General features: G+C 42.6%; 1 protein-coding gene across 1 annotated transcript in view; it reads left to right on the forward strand.

Moving 5' to 3' along the window:
* Positions 1-16,725, forward strand: part of LOC130868641 (pregnancy-specific glycoprotein 22-like) — an 86,746-nt gene that overhangs the window by 27,064 nt on the left and 42,957 nt on the right. The window contains exons 6-9 of the mRNA XM_057760790.1: positions 8,252-8,611; positions 11,794-12,153; positions 13,518-13,877; positions 14,897-15,112. Of these exons, the coding sequence (XP_057616773.1) occupies positions 8,252-8,611; positions 11,794-12,153; positions 13,518-13,877; positions 14,897-15,112 (1,296 nt within the window). The remainder of the gene's footprint in view (positions 1-8,251; positions 8,612-11,793; positions 12,154-13,517; positions 13,878-14,896; positions 15,113-16,725) is intronic.

Genomic DNA, 16,725 nt, shown 5'->3' on the forward strand with positions numbered 1-16,725 from the left:
TTTTGTGTGTTTTCTGGCATGCTGCTATCACTACTCCAGAAAGGCAAAGGAAAGAAGTAAGGAAGGAAGACATGAAGGAAGAAAGAAAGATAAAGTGAAAGAAATGATACAGCAAGCTCCCTTCCAGGAATAACCTTGCTATGGCTCTTACCTATACAAAACAGCATCACAAGCCAAGACAATTGTTCTTATTCAAGCTCACTTTTAACCCATTGTCTTCTCTCTTCTAGATCATTCTGTGACTCATCCTTTCATTTTGGGGATCCTTGCCTCATCTCAGTCACCATCAAACACTTGGAAAGATTGTTCCATGTTGTGATCCAGTCTGGTCATTTAGTTGAATGTCAGACCCACTCTGGTCTCGTGTGTAAGATTTCTATCCATAAATCCTGAGGACTGTTTGTGGGTGTTTCTCAGGGAAGCTAAATAAGGAGTCATATTCTGTCCTATTTAGGATTTCCTTAAATATCATTGCCTGGGAGGGCACTGGTCCAGGCCCAGCAGTGAATATAAGTACATCAGAAGGGATACAGCACTCTTTGTTGCAAGGCAGGTAGTGACTTAGTGAGGTCCAGAAGAGAAAATGGACACCTGAATCCAGATCTTAAATCTGTATCAGCAAGCTCTGTAGCTCATCTCACACATGTCAAAGAGAGTTTCTCCCTCACAGCAGAGGAGAGCTACCATCTCTGAGTACTGAGGATGTTCAGCATCTGACTGTGACTTATCTTCTGCCTAGTTCTCTAAGTACATGGATTGGGTGTGGATTTTAGAAAGACCAACTGTGATTGAAAGAGGCCTTTCCAAGTGTCAGAGGTGACACAAAAGACCATCTTCTCTCTGTTGTCTTTATAGCATTGTTACCCAAGCCACCATCAACGTAACAATTCTAACCTCATGGACCTTGAGGATGTCAGTCTTAGAGCATGTGTACGAGTGTCAGAGTAAAACCTACCTGTGGGGGATAAATGGTCAAAGCTTCTTGGAAGGTGATAAGCTGAAACTGTGAGAGGGCAACTGGACTCTCACTTATTCTGTGTTACATCTGAAACAAGGACCCCATGAGTATGTAATATGGAAATGAATGACTGCCACCCAAGGTGACCTGTTGCAGGGAGAGCGGGCCTTTGTTCCATCCTGGCAGACTGACTAGCTTACACCCAAAATAACCACACAGAAACTGTATTAATTAAATCACTGCCTGGCCCATTATCTCTTGCCTCTTATTGGCTAACTCTCACATATTGATTTAACCCATTTCTATTAATCTCTATATCACCATAAGGTCATGGATTACCAGTAAAGATTCAGCATGTCTGACCTGGTGGCTCCATGGTGGCTCTCTCACTCTGCTTACTTTCTCCCAGAATTCAGTTCTGTCTTCTCTGCCTACCTAAGTTTTGCCCTACCAACTAGGACAAGGCAGTTTCTTTATTCATTATCCAATGAAAGCAACACACACTGAAGGAACTCCTACACCATTTCCCCTTTTCTGCTTAAATAAAAAGGAAGGCTTTAACTTTAACATAGTAAAATTATATATATAAAAAAACAGGTATCAAGCAAGAATTACAGTTACAATATTTATATCTGCTTTATCTTTTATCATAACTAAGGGAAAACTATAACTATAACTATAAATTCTTCAACTCCATCAAAGACTCCAGAAGGATATAATATTGCCAAAGTAAACAGGAAGTGCATTGTAAGTAATTTCCAAAACTCTAGAATTGACAGAGACATCTCACTACCTGTACAATCACCCAAAGTTTTTTATACCATTGGGGCATCCATCTTCAGCCTACAAGCCCATAGTATCCAGCAGACTTTTCCATGAAGCAGGAAATTTCAAAGACAGCTCAGTCACTTTTTTCTGTGTCCTGCAGAATGTCTCACAGACTTTTTTATGAAGCAAAAACCTTAAAGAATCATCTCACCTTTAGGCAACTTCAGCAGTCATTTCTCTGTGGGTTTTGCATGTCTAGTAAAGCAGTTCAACAAGAGCAGTTTCTTGTCCAAATGGCTAGCAAACTCCATAAGGAGCCTCTTTAATGCCCATCTTCCTCTTGAAGTAGCTGGTGCTGCCAGGAGCAGATGCGTCTTATTGTCATGAAAAGTCCTAAGTTATTAAAACATTTTACATGCCATATTCTGTAGTCTTTGAAAGATATGAAGAATACCTATCTGAAACATATCTATGCACATCTAGAAAATATAGCATGACTACAAACTTGACTATTATAGATGATTATCTATTAACCTATATTTCTTAATTATACATTACATTTTTAAATGAGCTACACAAACACAATACCTTAATCAAGATCAGAAATACATATACATATAACAAAATTGACCTTAAATTTGTATCAATAAATCAAGATTCATACCAATGTAAATTATTCATATCTATAGCATATTCCCCTTTAAATGTAAAAGAACATTTATAAACAATATTTGGGAATATGGGCACATTTTTTTTCTCTCCAAACTGCTTCCTGCTGTATGGGGGCACTATTAATCAGGTCTTTCATGGTGCATCCTGTGTGCTAGGTTCATCTCAGTCAGCAGTTGGGTAAAGCATTTTCTTTGTGGGGGTGTTCACAGCAATCTTTCAGGGGGTCTTGTTTCATGAAACCATATTGGTGTAGAAGCAATCCACAGGTTCTAATCTTCTGTGAAAACAAAAGAAGAACCTCTTTTCCAAAGCACCATATCCTTAGACCCAAATTCTGAAGTCAAGATACCTTTATAATATACATGCTGGTTTAGCTTAGCAGCACATACAATTAATTGTGTCTGTGTACTTAGCTCCTTCACAGTTAAAAATCAAAGAAAACACAAAGAAAATGTTTTGTGCTTTTAAAATGCTAAGAGCTTAAGAATCTAAGCTGTGACAACCCTAGGTCTAATACAGGTACTGCCGGCTTGCTTCACCCAGCCCATCATGGTAGAGCCACTTTTGCCTCTGAGAGCCAAGTACACTCCCCAACTTCCAGGCACAAAACTGGTCCATGTTGCCAGCAAGCAAGCTGCAGCAATCTGCTCACAAACACCATCCAAATGCTCTGTCTCCCAAAAGAGTCAGAGGTTGTGCTGGCAGCACAGCTCAGAAACTGGTATTTCAAAATTGCCCCTTTATAGTAGACCTGATCCCACCACATACCCAGGCAGGAAGAGCCAAGCTACGAGCATGGTCTCAGCTACTTTACTCCCAACCCTGAGTGGGCACACAAACACCTGGGCCCACAAATGCTCCATAGCTGGAGTTTGCACTGGCGGCAGGGCCCAAGAAGCATCGTTTTAAAATGGCATGGCTTTTTTTTAAATGCTGCTATTGCTGAGTCAGGAAAATCTCTCTACGGTATGCCACCAGCAAACAGCAAAAAGCTGTGCTAAACTCTCTTTTTTATGTGTGTCTAGAATTAAGCTCTTTCAGGTTTTAAGTGGATTTAGTCCATCACGTTGGTGCCAAACTTGACCCATTCATTCTGAATACTACTTGTGAGTATTTTTTTCCTCATCACTATAACTGTCTACATGCAGAGAGTTAGAGCTGAGGCACTCAGCAACTATTGGGTATTGACACAGGCCCAACACAGAGACACCTAGGCAGGCCAGGGAGTCCTACCCTAGCCCAAGCACATGCACTAACAATAGAAAATATCTTAGTGTAATTATAACCAAGTGTTGTGGTTTGAAAGAAAATGGCCCCCAAGGAGTGACACTATTTGAAGGTATGGCCTTGTTGAAGTAGGTATAGCCTTGTTTGAAGAAGTGTGTCACTGTGGTGGTGGACTTTGAGGTCTGTTTGGCTCAAACTTTGCTTTTATGACAGAAAGACCATTTCCTGTTACTAGGAAGATGTAAGACTCTCAGCTACTTCGCAAGCCCCATATCTATCAGCATGCTGCCAAACTCTCCACCATAATGACAATGGACTGAGCCTCTGAACGTAGTAGTGAGGTACCCCAATTAAACATGTTCCTTTATAAGAGTGGCCATGTTCATGGTTTCTCCTCACAGCAATAAACTTCTTATCTAAGATACTAAGCAAGTGAAAAACCTTTATGAGAATAACTTCAAGTCTTTGAAGAAAAAAATTGGAGAAGATATCCAATGATGGAAAGATCTCCCTTGCTTATGAGCTGGTTGGAATAAAAAATGAGTATCTTACCTAAAGCAATCTACAGATTCAATACAATTCCCACCAAAATTCTAAAACAATTCTTTACAGAGCTTCAAAGAACAATACTCTACCTCTTATGGAAAACCAAAAAACCTAAGATAGCTAAAATAATAAAGGGACTTCTAGAGGTATCATTATCCTTGATTTCAAGCTCTGTTATAAAGCTATAGTAATAAAAACTATATTGAATTGACATAGAAACAGACAAGTGGATAGGAGGTAAGGGGACAAAGTGGTCAGATGGACTGGGATGAGAGGAGGAAGGGGAAATTGTCATTAGAATGCAAAAATAATAAATAAAGACACAAACCAAACAACAACACCAAAAAGGAAAATAGAGTCTCAATCAACCAAGAAAAGTCAGGCTGTAAATTTCTGTAAATGATTGTCTTATTTGATGCAGGAGGTCCCAGACCTCTGTGGGCAACATTGTTCCTAGGCAGATGGTCCTTGGTTTTCTTCCATATACTGTGTTCTATGTTTCTTTCTCTTGGGGTTACAAAAACCCCAAGAGAAAGAAACATAGAACACAACATAGGGAAGATGTAACTATTTGAAGCAATGTGAGTCATATTCAAGAGAAAACCCCTTTTGTACCCTCTGGGCAAAGAGAAGGTAGGATTTAGACAGCAGTGGTTGGCCAGAAAGTGAATGTGTAGTTCCCTACATTAGTGTTCCCTTATTTGTTTTTATCAGACAGGATTTCTCCGTGTAACCACAGCTGTCCTGGTACTTGCTCTCTAGAGCAGACTGTTTTGGATATAAGAGATCCTTTTTCCTCTGTCTCCTTGGTGCTTGGAGTAAGTCTTTCACTGCCATACTCAGCTGTATACTGTCTTTTTAATCTCAAGAGAAAAGTCCTTAGATTTCTTCAGAAGTTTCCTGAGCACTAAGCTCCTCCTGAGAATGCCCTTCCTCTGGATTCAGACTATTTCCAAGTATAATCCAGGGCTTCTCAGGAAAAATCTGGAACCATGTCTAGACCCATATTATAGTAGAAGGAATTAGGAGTCCCAAAGAGCACAGTGATGAGGATGACAGGCCATACTCAGCTGTATACTGTCTTTTTAATCTCAAGAGAAAAGTCCTTAGATTTCTTCAGAAGTTTCCTGAGCACTAAGCTCCTCCTGAGAATGCCCTTCCTCTGGATTCAGACTATTTCCAAGTATAATCCAGGGCTTCTCAGGAAAAATCTGGAACCATGTCTAGACCCATATTATAGTAGAAGGAATTAGGAGTCCCAAAGAGCACAGTGATGAGGATGACAGGCCCTGTATCCTACCTGTGCTGAATGTATCAGGGTATTTCACATTTGGATTCTTGATCTTGCCTACTGTAACCCTAGACATGGAGATTGCACTTCTCCCAGTGATTTCCAGAAGGACAAAGCTGGGCATACACTCAATGTTCCAAAAATTGTTTCCTTGAGCATACTGCTTTCCATCTCTTTCCCTACTAATCTTGAGCTTCCTCCCTAGACCCTGCTGTGACCTACTGGCTCCTTCCTTTATCTGAGAAAACCTTTTTTCGATGGGGACCGTGAAGTTATGCTCCCTCCTGGATCTCACAATGGGGAAGCCAAGATTAGCACCTGGAAATCATCTAGAAAAGGGCTGAGGTGACTCAGAAATATTAGAGAGGACATGTGCACACCCAACACATAATTCTAGAATGTAGCCTTGAAATCCTCCACAGGAAGAGGGACACCACAGTCCTTTCAAGGACACACAGGTCACCTCTTCCCAAACACTGAGCACATGAAACTCCTCACACAACTGCTCCTGGGCTTCATTCCTGGAGAATTAATTTGACTGGTGACATTAGTGATAAAGCACTGATCTTCATCCCTGGTCATCACTCAGCTGATTGTTTTCCATTCCTCAGAGACATTTCTGTCACCTTCCTGCAGGGATTACATAAATACCTCATTCCAAGAGCATTGAGAACACCGGGTAGTCTGGGTGCTAAGCTTGGTCTCTGTGTCATAAGGACACATAGACACGATGGAGGCTCCCTCTTTGGTGCTTCTGCTGACAGACCCAAGGCAAGGACAAAGCAGGTGTCAGCCCTAGGATGAGCCATTGTTCTCTGAGGGCATGTGAATGCTTATCCGCATTGTTGCTCAATGACTTGCTTGACGGAGAAACATAAAGGGAAGTTGAGAGGGATGCTGCGGGGTAGCACTGAGAGTGGAAGGACTTGAGCAGTGCCTTGAACTCAAACCCCACCACTCACAGCCCATTGGATTGTGGAAAGTGCTCCTGTCTGAGAAGAATCTCAGCCCAGAAGGAGGAAGAACAGCAGAGCCTGAGTTTTGTGTTGGAGCTGAGACTGTTCTCAGAGGAAGAACAGCGAGTGAGATTAATGGAGGAGTCCACTGTGCTCCTCTGCAAGGGGAGTACTCCTTGGCAGGGGCTTCTGCTCACAGGTAAGGGTACCCACTTTCTCAGTGTGTGGGGGACTTATGCTCACAGGTAAGGGTACCCACTTTCTCAATGTGTGTGGCACTTCTGCTCACAGGTAAGGTTACCCACTTTCTCAATGTGTGTGGGACTTCTGCTCACAGGTAAGTGTACCCACTTTCTCAGTGTGTGGGAGAATTTCTGCTCATGGGTAAAGGTACACACTTTCTCAGTGTGTGTGGGGCTTCTGCTCAAAGTTAAGGGTACCCACTTTCTCAGTGTGTGTGTGACTTCTCTCACAGGTAAGTGTACCCACTTTCTCAGTGTGTTGGGGACTTCTGCTCATGGGTAAGTGTACCCACTTTCTCAGTGTGTGGGGAGGGCCTCTCAGAGGTAGCCAGGAGTCTGATAAAGAGGACAGGATCTTGGGAGGAGACTCAAGGTGTCTGTTTTTAGTTATGGTGCTGAAGGTACAGTGAGGGACAGGGGCTCAGCAGCTTGGAGTTCTCAGGGGACAGGAGGTGATAATATTAAAAGAAAAGCCTAAAGGATACCATATTCACAGTGGATTTTATTGACTGCACTGTCTTTAAGACAGCCGTTTTCAACCATTATAGCATGGCCTTTCAAATAGAAATCAAATTGGTGGGTTAGCAAGATGTTTCAGTGTGTAAAGATTTGACAACCTGAAAACAAATCTTAGCTCCCACACAGTAGATGGAGAGAACAAACACCTGCAGGCTCTACCTTGCCCTCCACATTGGTGCTGTGTCATGTACCCACACATGCATAGTCTAACACACGTGCCCCCAAACAGATTTGTGACATCATATTTATATTTGCCCAAGGAGTCAGCAGCCTTCACAAATACACACATAAATTCATGAAGTGTAAATTCATTTATTTTACACCTGAATATAATTATTGCCAAAAGCTCCAAACCTAGGACTTATGAAGAAAAATCAATGGAGATACATTTCTCTTTCCATCCTTCCTTTTTTCTTTATCCACTTGTATTTGGGTCATTTTCAGGAACTGAACCTCCCCAAATGTTTAGACTAGTCCTGCCCTTACAAATTCCTGGTTTTGCTAGGTAGTGGTAGTTCAGCCTTGGGAATGCAGGACTTGGGAAGCAAAGTAGATGATCTCTGAGGTTTGATGTCCGGCCTGCCTACAGAACAAGTTTTAGAACAGCCAAGGCCACAAAGAGAAACCCTGTCTCAAATAAAGAAAAAACAAAAATAAAACCCTGAAACTAAAACAAAAACCAAATCCAAAAACAGAGAAACAAACAAAAAGCACTGCTTTTAGTGTATCTGATGTCAGTATGTCTGATGAAGTCATGAATTGACAAGAGTCACAAAGGGAACAGACACAAAATCAGAACATGAACTCTCCAGAAGAGGAATTCAGAGCAGCATTGCTCTTCACACGAAGTACACTACATAAGGAGGGATATGGGACACTGAGTGGGAAACAAGGCAGACGCCTGAGCAGATAATTTCTAAGAGAGTTACTGACACATTCAGACACTCAAGGGAATCAATGGAAGTCATGCTGCTCATGTCCTCAAAGGAAGTTGGGCACAGCCCTACTCACGAAACAAAGATGAGTGATGATCACACCTGTCTTATATTGGTTTTTCTCAATTCCCTTCTAGTCTCCCTTTTAAGCTCCTGGCATCTGTCCACAAATGCCCATATGACTATTGAAAAAGTGCCAACCATAGCTGCTGAAGGAGATGACATCTTTTTCCATGTCAATGATCTGCCAGAGAATATTACAACCATAGCCTGGTTCAAAGGTCTAAGAAATACGACACAAGGAATTGGAGCATATGCACCGCTCTTAAATTTGAGTAGGCCAGGTCCTATGTACAGTGGTAGAGAGACAATATATCGCAATGGATCCCTGCTGGTAAGAAATGTCAACCCAACGGACACTGGATTCTATACCCTACGAACTTATAACAGTCATGGAACTAGGACATCAATAACATCTGCGTACCTCCAAGTGCACGGTAAGTGATTCACTGTGAACTCTGTGAGCAGAGTGAGGTTCATTTCACTGGACACATACAGAAGAGTGGTCTGTGCCTGCCTTCCCTATTCACTGTGTCCCTGTGTTGGGGTTTGAGCATTTGGCTCAGTATACAAATGACGTACAATAATCGCAATAGATCAGAATGCTTCATTTGACTTTATCTAGCACACAGGTGGATGCATGGTGGATAACATAGCCAAGGATATCAGACTCTGTATAGAATCTAGGGATTATTATCAGGCATGTTTTCTTGAGAAAAACTCTGAGGGAATCAGCGTTGTACTTGGTTGAGGAAAACATGGGATCCTCATAGAGGTGTGAGCACTAGCATGCTCTGCCTTCAGACCTCTGTCTCAGACACAACTTCAGGAGTCCATGAGAAGCATTTTATTTATTTATTTTTTGTTTTTTTCTTTTTATTGTTTATTTATTTATTAAAGATTTCTGCCTTCTCCCTGCCACCACCTCCCATTTTCCTCCCCTTCCCCCATTATGTCCCCCTCCCTCATCATCCCTAAGAGTAATCTGGGTTCCCTGCCCTGTGGGAAGTCCAAGGACCACCCACCTCCATCCAGGTCTAGTAAGGTGAGCATCCAAACTGCCTAGGCTCCCACAAAGCCAGTACGTGCAGTAGGATCAAAAACTCATTGCCATTGTTCTTGAGTTCTCAGTAGTCCTCATTGAGAATCATTTTATAAGTGTTTTGAATTTCTGATGGCAGAGGGCAGTGTTTCCTAGTATTTAAAGTGTTGTGATGTGTGGAACTAGACAGTGTACTCTCATGAGAGCCTTGGTTGGGCTATATTCCTTGGCCAACTTCTTCAGAAAGTCAGCAGGAAATCATAGGTCAACAGGTGTCCAGGCCATTAACTAACTGTCCTGTTGGGCATATGAGATTTCACATTAAAGTCATGGTCCCTAAGTAGGGGGACTGAGGACACAGGTTGTCCTGAAAAGTGTTTGTCTTCTGGGTCCAGCTTGGGGAATTCTCTTGGAAAATGGCTATTTTCGAGACAGGAGCTATAGTTCTGCCAGTGATCACCAGAGATGTCATCAGGACACACAATGAACTGGCAGAAAAGTATGTGCTCAAACCAAGAACTTACCTTGTAGTCTTGTTCCATCCCTGCTTTTACAGACCTGGAAATCATGGTCACAGCATTCTTAGACCTACTGACTGCTTAATGTGTCTGCTACATTGCCAGGAGACCATGTTCTGTTTTCCACTTTTTGTATTTCCTTTGGGAAATTCATGGTATCCAAGGGGAATCAACTAGATAGAGGTCCAAGCCCTCTCAGAAAGACCATGGAGCACAGGGACAGACCAATTATACAGTTCAACAAACAGTACGTGGGAACATGGTCTTGACAATTTTGCATAGGATAAAGGATCTCAGAGCCTTTTTCTGGAGTCAGGTCGCCTCCTCCCATACATCCAAGATGTGAGATTCCTGACAAATCTTGGGCCTTTGACCTCAATCAGAACCCAGGCTGACGGTGACTCTAGCAAGAACAATTTTGTTCTTTTCCACACACACCACTTACCTGGTACCTTTGTACTTCAAGGGCAGTTTTGTTCCCTTCCTGCTCGGAGCAAATTCCATGTTTCCAGAGCAATGAAAACACAGGGAAGACGGGGCACTCCACTAGATTTCTTTGCCACACAGTTGTGCAGATTTTCCCTTTTTTGGTGCTGACAAACCTAGGCCAGGACACAGGAGTATGCAGTTCTAGGGTCAGCTTCTATTCTCTCATGTTACAGGAATGGTCCTTGCCCTTGATTCTCACTCTGTTCTAGAGGAGAGAAACATAAGGAGAGAATGGGAGAAAAACATGAGGTAGCGCTGAAAGTAGAGGGGAAAAGCCATGCTTTGAACACAGACCCACCCTCAGCCCAAGGGAATCTGGGAGATGCTCTTTCCTGGGAAGAGGCTCAACTCATATGGATTATAGGGAAAGGGCAGCAGAGTTTAGGAGCTGTGCTGGACCAGAAGTACCTCAGAGGGATGACAGATAAGTATATGCAGACAATGAAGGCTTCTTCTGTACTCCTCTTCAAAGGTGTACCACACCATAGGTCACAGATGAGGAGACCAGGACTTGAAAGTGTTTGAGAGGAGAATGCTGAAATATTATCTGGGGTTCCTTGAGTGGCACAAGGACATGAAAGCAGTGTCAGTGTTTGTAAGGGGAAGATACAGAGTGGGAGAGAGATTCAGGGTTACGATGCTCTCATTGAATGTTAAAAAGTAAGGGAGGGTGCTACCTTACTCTTGCACAAAGTTAGTAAGCATGACCACAATATTCTAAAGACTGGCGCTCTCAGCTTGATTGCCCCCCCCCCCAAAAAAAATCAAGCTGGTGTGGATCACTGACATGGTCCCCTGGATATAAGTTTTTTCTTCATTGTGTGGCAAGCTGAGACCAATGAACAGAAGTCCTTTGATCTCCACTTGAGTACTGTGTCCTGACCCTCCCCCAATGGCAAGCCCTTTCACTACTCACACACTAGTATAACCTGTAAACAAGTGTAAAAAAATAAAGCAAACGGAATTACTAATACCGTATTCCTAACCTTTGAGTTTCTTAAAGTCCATATCTGTATAGGGTTCTGAGACATCATTCACTCATTCTATTTCCCCATGAATCTGAGTTTTTTTCTAGGCATCATTTTTTTTTTAAAAAAAAAATAGAAGAAAATTTATGGTTTTTATGTCATCTCAGTTTGAGTGGATCTGAAGTAAAGAAAGCTAGAAGGGAAATTCAGGTGTTGACTGCAACCTCAAGAGGAATAGAACAACAAAAGTAAGAGTGAAGACACAGAGTCTTTAAAGGAAGAGGTTGGACAGCCATCACCCCAACACCAATCCACTTTATATCAGAGCAGGGATCAAAGCACTACTTTCAAGTCCTTGTGCCACTCAGAGCAGGGCAGTAAGCCGGAGCACTGATGACAACTGGAGAGAGACATATAGTGGAAATGACAAGTGGGAACACTGAGAATATGAAGGTCATGTGCTGACATCCACCAAGTAGAATAGGGAGACAGTCAGCAACAAAATTAGGCTGCGCAATAGACACAGCTGCTCAGGACACAGGGCCTCTTTCTAGTTAAATACTAAAGACTCAACTTAGGAGGATCTCTCTCTTCCCTTCTAGATTTCATTTGGAAGTGTGGGCGCCTTGGTACCTCTGCACAGCCCACTGTTGAATCATTGCCACCCAGCGTTGCTGAAGGGAGAAGTGTTCTTCTACTCGTTCGTAATCCTCCAGAGAATATTGTAGAGTTTGTCTGGTTCAAAGGAGTGGTTGACTTCAAGAACATTTTGGGTATCCGAAATATAGCAGACAGGAAACCAACTGTATGGGGACCTGCATACAGTGGTAGGGAGAGGCTGTACAGTGATGGATCCCTGCTGCTTCATGGTGTCAGTCAGAAAGACCGTGGATTGTACACACTACGAATCCTGAGAGCAGATACAGGAAATGAAGAGGCACTAGTGCAACTCCAGGTGGAGAGTAAGTGATTCTCTGTGATTGTCCAGTGCTGGGTGGGGCTTAGACACACATGGCCTAGCCTCCCTTCCTTTTGCACTGTCTTTACAGGTGGAAGTTTGAGTACTTAGTGTAGCATACCCATAGAGACAAATTGCTGTAGATCAGCTTTCATTTTCTGACTCCACCTGCAAAAAGAAAAAAACCAGGAAAGTGAAAATTTTTGGGCCTATTGAGTTCCGAGCAGGCGTCATCTCAAACTCCACGTCTAGGAGTGTGTGCAGTATTTTATTGAAGATGGTGAGGGAAAAGCTACGTAGACACCCAAGGGGGACAGTTCCATGTAGAGGATCTGACACTTTCAGGGGCACTTTGGAAAGGAGGAAGACATTGATGGAAAATAATTCAGGCTAAAATGTTAGAGTCAGCCCAGTATCTTGGGGCTCTAGACCAGGGAGACATGAATCCTGTCATCTTTCCAAGGTTGGACTAAAGTGACCCAGGAGAACATGGTTTTCTAGTGCCCTACTCTTACATCCTCTTAAACCTGAAAGGCAACAGTGGTTTTAGAACATCCATTTCAAACTGGGGTAATTTTCAGATTCTAATTCACAGTGTTATAAATGAAATGCAGGAACTTGTACAAAGACTATGGAGGAGTGCTTCATGCTGGCTTGCTCTTCATGCTTGTTCAACCAGCTCTTCTATATGACCCAAGACCCCAAGCCCACGGCATGAACTGCCTGCCTTGGCCTGAATCCTTTTGCATCAATGCTTAATTTTAGAATGTACTATAGTTTTTCTTACAGGCCAATCTCATTTTCAACTGAGGTCCTTTTTTTTTTCAAAATGACTGTAGCTTGTGTCAAGTTGACATAAAACCAGTCAGTCTAGTACCCAAGAATTTTAAAGACCTGAGCCTGCCTTGATGACCAGACTGCTCTGAGCTCCCACACAGTCATAGTCCCAAGGGCTACTCGACAGAGCATCAGGTACATCTATTAGGTGAATTCAGGGATTGAAAGTTGCCTCAAAGGAAACAGAAGATAAAACCTGGAAAGTGAAAATTTTTGGGCCTGTTGAGTTCAGGGGAGGCGTCATCTCAAACCCCATGTCTAGGAGTGTGTGCAGTATTTTATTGAAGTTGGTGAGGGAAAAGCTACGTAGACACTCAAGGGGGACAGTTCCATGTAGAGGATCTGACACTTTCAGGGGCACTTTTGGAAAGGAGGAGGTCATGTTTGTGCCCTACATTAAGGGGCATAGACATATACCTACCTGCAAATAGAGGCTGATTGATGAATCCATCTGCTCAAGATGGAGGTCACCATCTTTTCATCAAGCACAATGATCCCCATGTGATGACTTTTTTTTCTTTTCCCTCCCAGCTTATCTTTCTGTGTCCTGTAATCCTCTCACTTCTTCCCAGCTCATGATCCAGCCATTGCCTCAGTATCCTGCTGAAGGTGAAAGCATATTTCTTCAAGTTCATAATCTTCCAGAAGACGTGAATGCCTTTTTCTGGTACAAATCAAAGAATAGGACGCCAGTCCTTAGAATTGTAGAATATGTCAGAACCACGCATTCTATCACTTGGGGACTTGCACACAAAAGAAGAGGAATGGTGTACTTTAATGGATCTCTGGTGCTCCACAATGTCACTGAGAAAGATGCAGGAATGTACACACTAGAAGTTTTAAACAAAAATTTCGATATTCAAAAAGCATATGTGGAATTTTCTTTAAAGAGTAAGTAATTCTCTATGGTCTCCAACTGCTGGGTGTGGCTTATGCTAACTTCATACACTGAACTGTCAGGACTGGGCTGTGCCTCCTCTTCCACCACTGCATTGTGTCTCCCACTAGAGTTTGGGTCCCTACTGCAGGACACACACCGTTTAGACAAACTGTAATAGATCAGAACACCTCCCCTGCAGAGAGGAGGACATGCACTGGGTAAATTCAGTCCCATGATGTCAGTTCCAACCCGGACACTTGGATCTCTCATCTTGCACGTGTCCCCAGAAAGACTTCATGGGAGTCAGGCAGGCCCAGGCTGATGAAGTCATGGGGTCCTCACAGAGAGCACCATGAATCCCTGATTCTAAAACTTTGCCTGGGATTGGATTCAGTATGATATTGGGGAGGTTTTTTTTTTTTTTTTTTTTTTTTTTTTTTTTGTAACTGTTTGTTTACATTTTCTGTCAGAGACAACATGACTTTACTGATTGTATGAGTCATGGACTGACTACCCCATAGAGTGTCGAATCAACTGTATACTACCATGACAGCTGTAGTTAGGTAGGTCACCAGTGCATCTCCTTCTCCTGAGGCTCAGTAGACAAGTATCTGGTCCATGAAAAGTCAAGGCACCAAGGAAAGAAACTGAGGAGGCAGTTACTCCAGATTCCTCCTTCACTTCAGGGGCCCAGCCTAGGGAATTTCTTTCTGCAGGTAAATAGAACAGATGTTGATGATATGAGGAGTTTCCCATCCCAAGGTCAGATCATGGCTTATAACTGAGCTTAGCTCACAGACATGGTCATGTTCATGCACTGTGTGTCCTGTTATGGGGAAATGGAGATATAGGAAACAGTGCTTGAATCAGGCAATACAGTCCCTGGGTGGCAGATTAAAAGCACAAAATATGTCTATAGTCACAGTATAAAAATTTTCCCACTGGTAGCTTTATAAAGTATGAACTAAAGAGGGCCTGGTTGAACTCTCTGGACGACTCCCATTTGGTTTTCTCCTCTGTTTCTTCACAGAGAATGTGACACAGCCCTTTGTGCAAATCACTAACACCACAGCCGCAGGACGTAGATCTGTGATCTTCACTTGCATTTCACCCGACAGTGATGTCTCCATCCGTTGGATCTTCAATAAGGAGAATCTGCAGCTCACAGAGAGGATGACTATGTCCCCAACAAAGTGTGGACTCAGAATAGATCCTGTCAGTAGCACGGATGCTGGAGAGTATCAGTGTGAGGTCTCCAACCGATTCAGTTCGAAGATCAGTCTCCCAGTCTCCTGGCCATGACGAATGAGTGACCTCTCCTCTCATCCTACAGCAGAGTGGGGCATTTGTTTATCAATGGGGTACAAAATGGAGAAGAGTTATGTGGTGAAAATGATTAGTTACTTACTATTCAGGTTCAGCCAGCCTGGTGACTCACCTCTATAATCGTGGGATACACGTGTATACAGGGGAAGGCCAGGAATTAAAGTGAGGTTGTCTTAAAAGGAAAATAAAGACATTAATATAGGAAACAAAAATTCAAAGGCCTGAAGAGCTTAGATTGCTGTTGATATATATATTTTCCCTCAGAATTCATGGGAACTAATTTCAGGAATCCTCAAGTTTTTGTACGCTCTAAGTCTGCTGTGAAAATGGTGCCCTGTCTTCATTGGGAAAAATATCTCATATGCTCAAATACATTCCTTGTTTACCTAATTTACCCAAGCCCAATGCTGCCTGAAGTGAGGAAGAATGACCGTCCTCCACCTGAAGTGAGAAAGAGTGACAGGAGAAGGGTCTGCCCGTGTTTCACTGTGGACATGGCTGGTTTCTAAGCAGCTTTGATTCCGTCTGCTTGAGGCACAGATGTAAAATCCTTCATGTAAGTGCAGCTCATACAGTTTTCACCCTGAAATTATCATTCACTGTAGGACCTTGAGTCTTTTTCTTGTCAGCACGCCTCTCTTTCCCCTTTTATTCTTCTCTATATATTACATACTGATAGCAGTTTTCCTCCCTTCACTCATCCCTAAATCCTACTTACTCTCTACCTGAGGCCCACTCTTCTTCTGTTCCCCTTCAAAGACGAGCAGGCCTCCCAGAGATATCTACAGCACATAACTCTGTAAGTTATGTAAGAATTGCCACCATCCTTCATATTAGAGCTGGGAGAGACAACCCAGTAGGAAGAAATGGGTCCAGAGGGCAGGCAAAAGAGTCATACCCATCTACATTACTACAACTTATATGCTGGTACCCTTGCTCAAACCCAGACACAGTCTAGGATTATAACTTCAGTCTCTCAATCCTCTATAAGCCCTGCTTGATTGTTTATGTGTTCTATGATTTCATGGTGTCCTTGACACCTTTGGTTCCTACAAACCATGCTTTCCCATTTCTGTGAGGTTGCCCTGGTGCTTCCATGTGTTTGGCTATATTTCTCAGCATCTGTTCTTATTCATTGCTGGCTGATGCTGCTCTAATAACTATTAGGCTGTGCAGTTATCTACTAGTGTAACAGAATATCTTTACTAATAATTTTATTGAAATGTTTTTTTACAGGCATCTTTGTAATTTTTTCCTGAATTTCTGGGTTTTCAAGCCTCTGCTTCCTGACCATCCAGGCAGTGTCAGGTCTGAGCTCCCTTTCATGGAGTAGACTTTAATTTTGATCAGTTATTGGTTGGTCAAAACTTCTTTTCCACCATTATCCCCAGTATATATTTCAGGAAGGACAGAATGCAGGTTGAATATTTTGTGACTGGATTAGTGTTCCAGTCCCACTACTTAATTCTTCTGTGGTTGTAGAATGACTGGTTCAGGATACCTATCTCTCACTACCAGAAGTCTTTATTAGTG

This window comes from Chionomys nivalis, chromosome 2, assembly GCF_950005125.1.
Source record: "Chionomys nivalis chromosome 2, mChiNiv1.1, whole genome shotgun sequence".
Lineage (NCBI taxonomy): Eukaryota > Metazoa > Chordata > Mammalia > Rodentia > Cricetidae > Chionomys > Chionomys nivalis.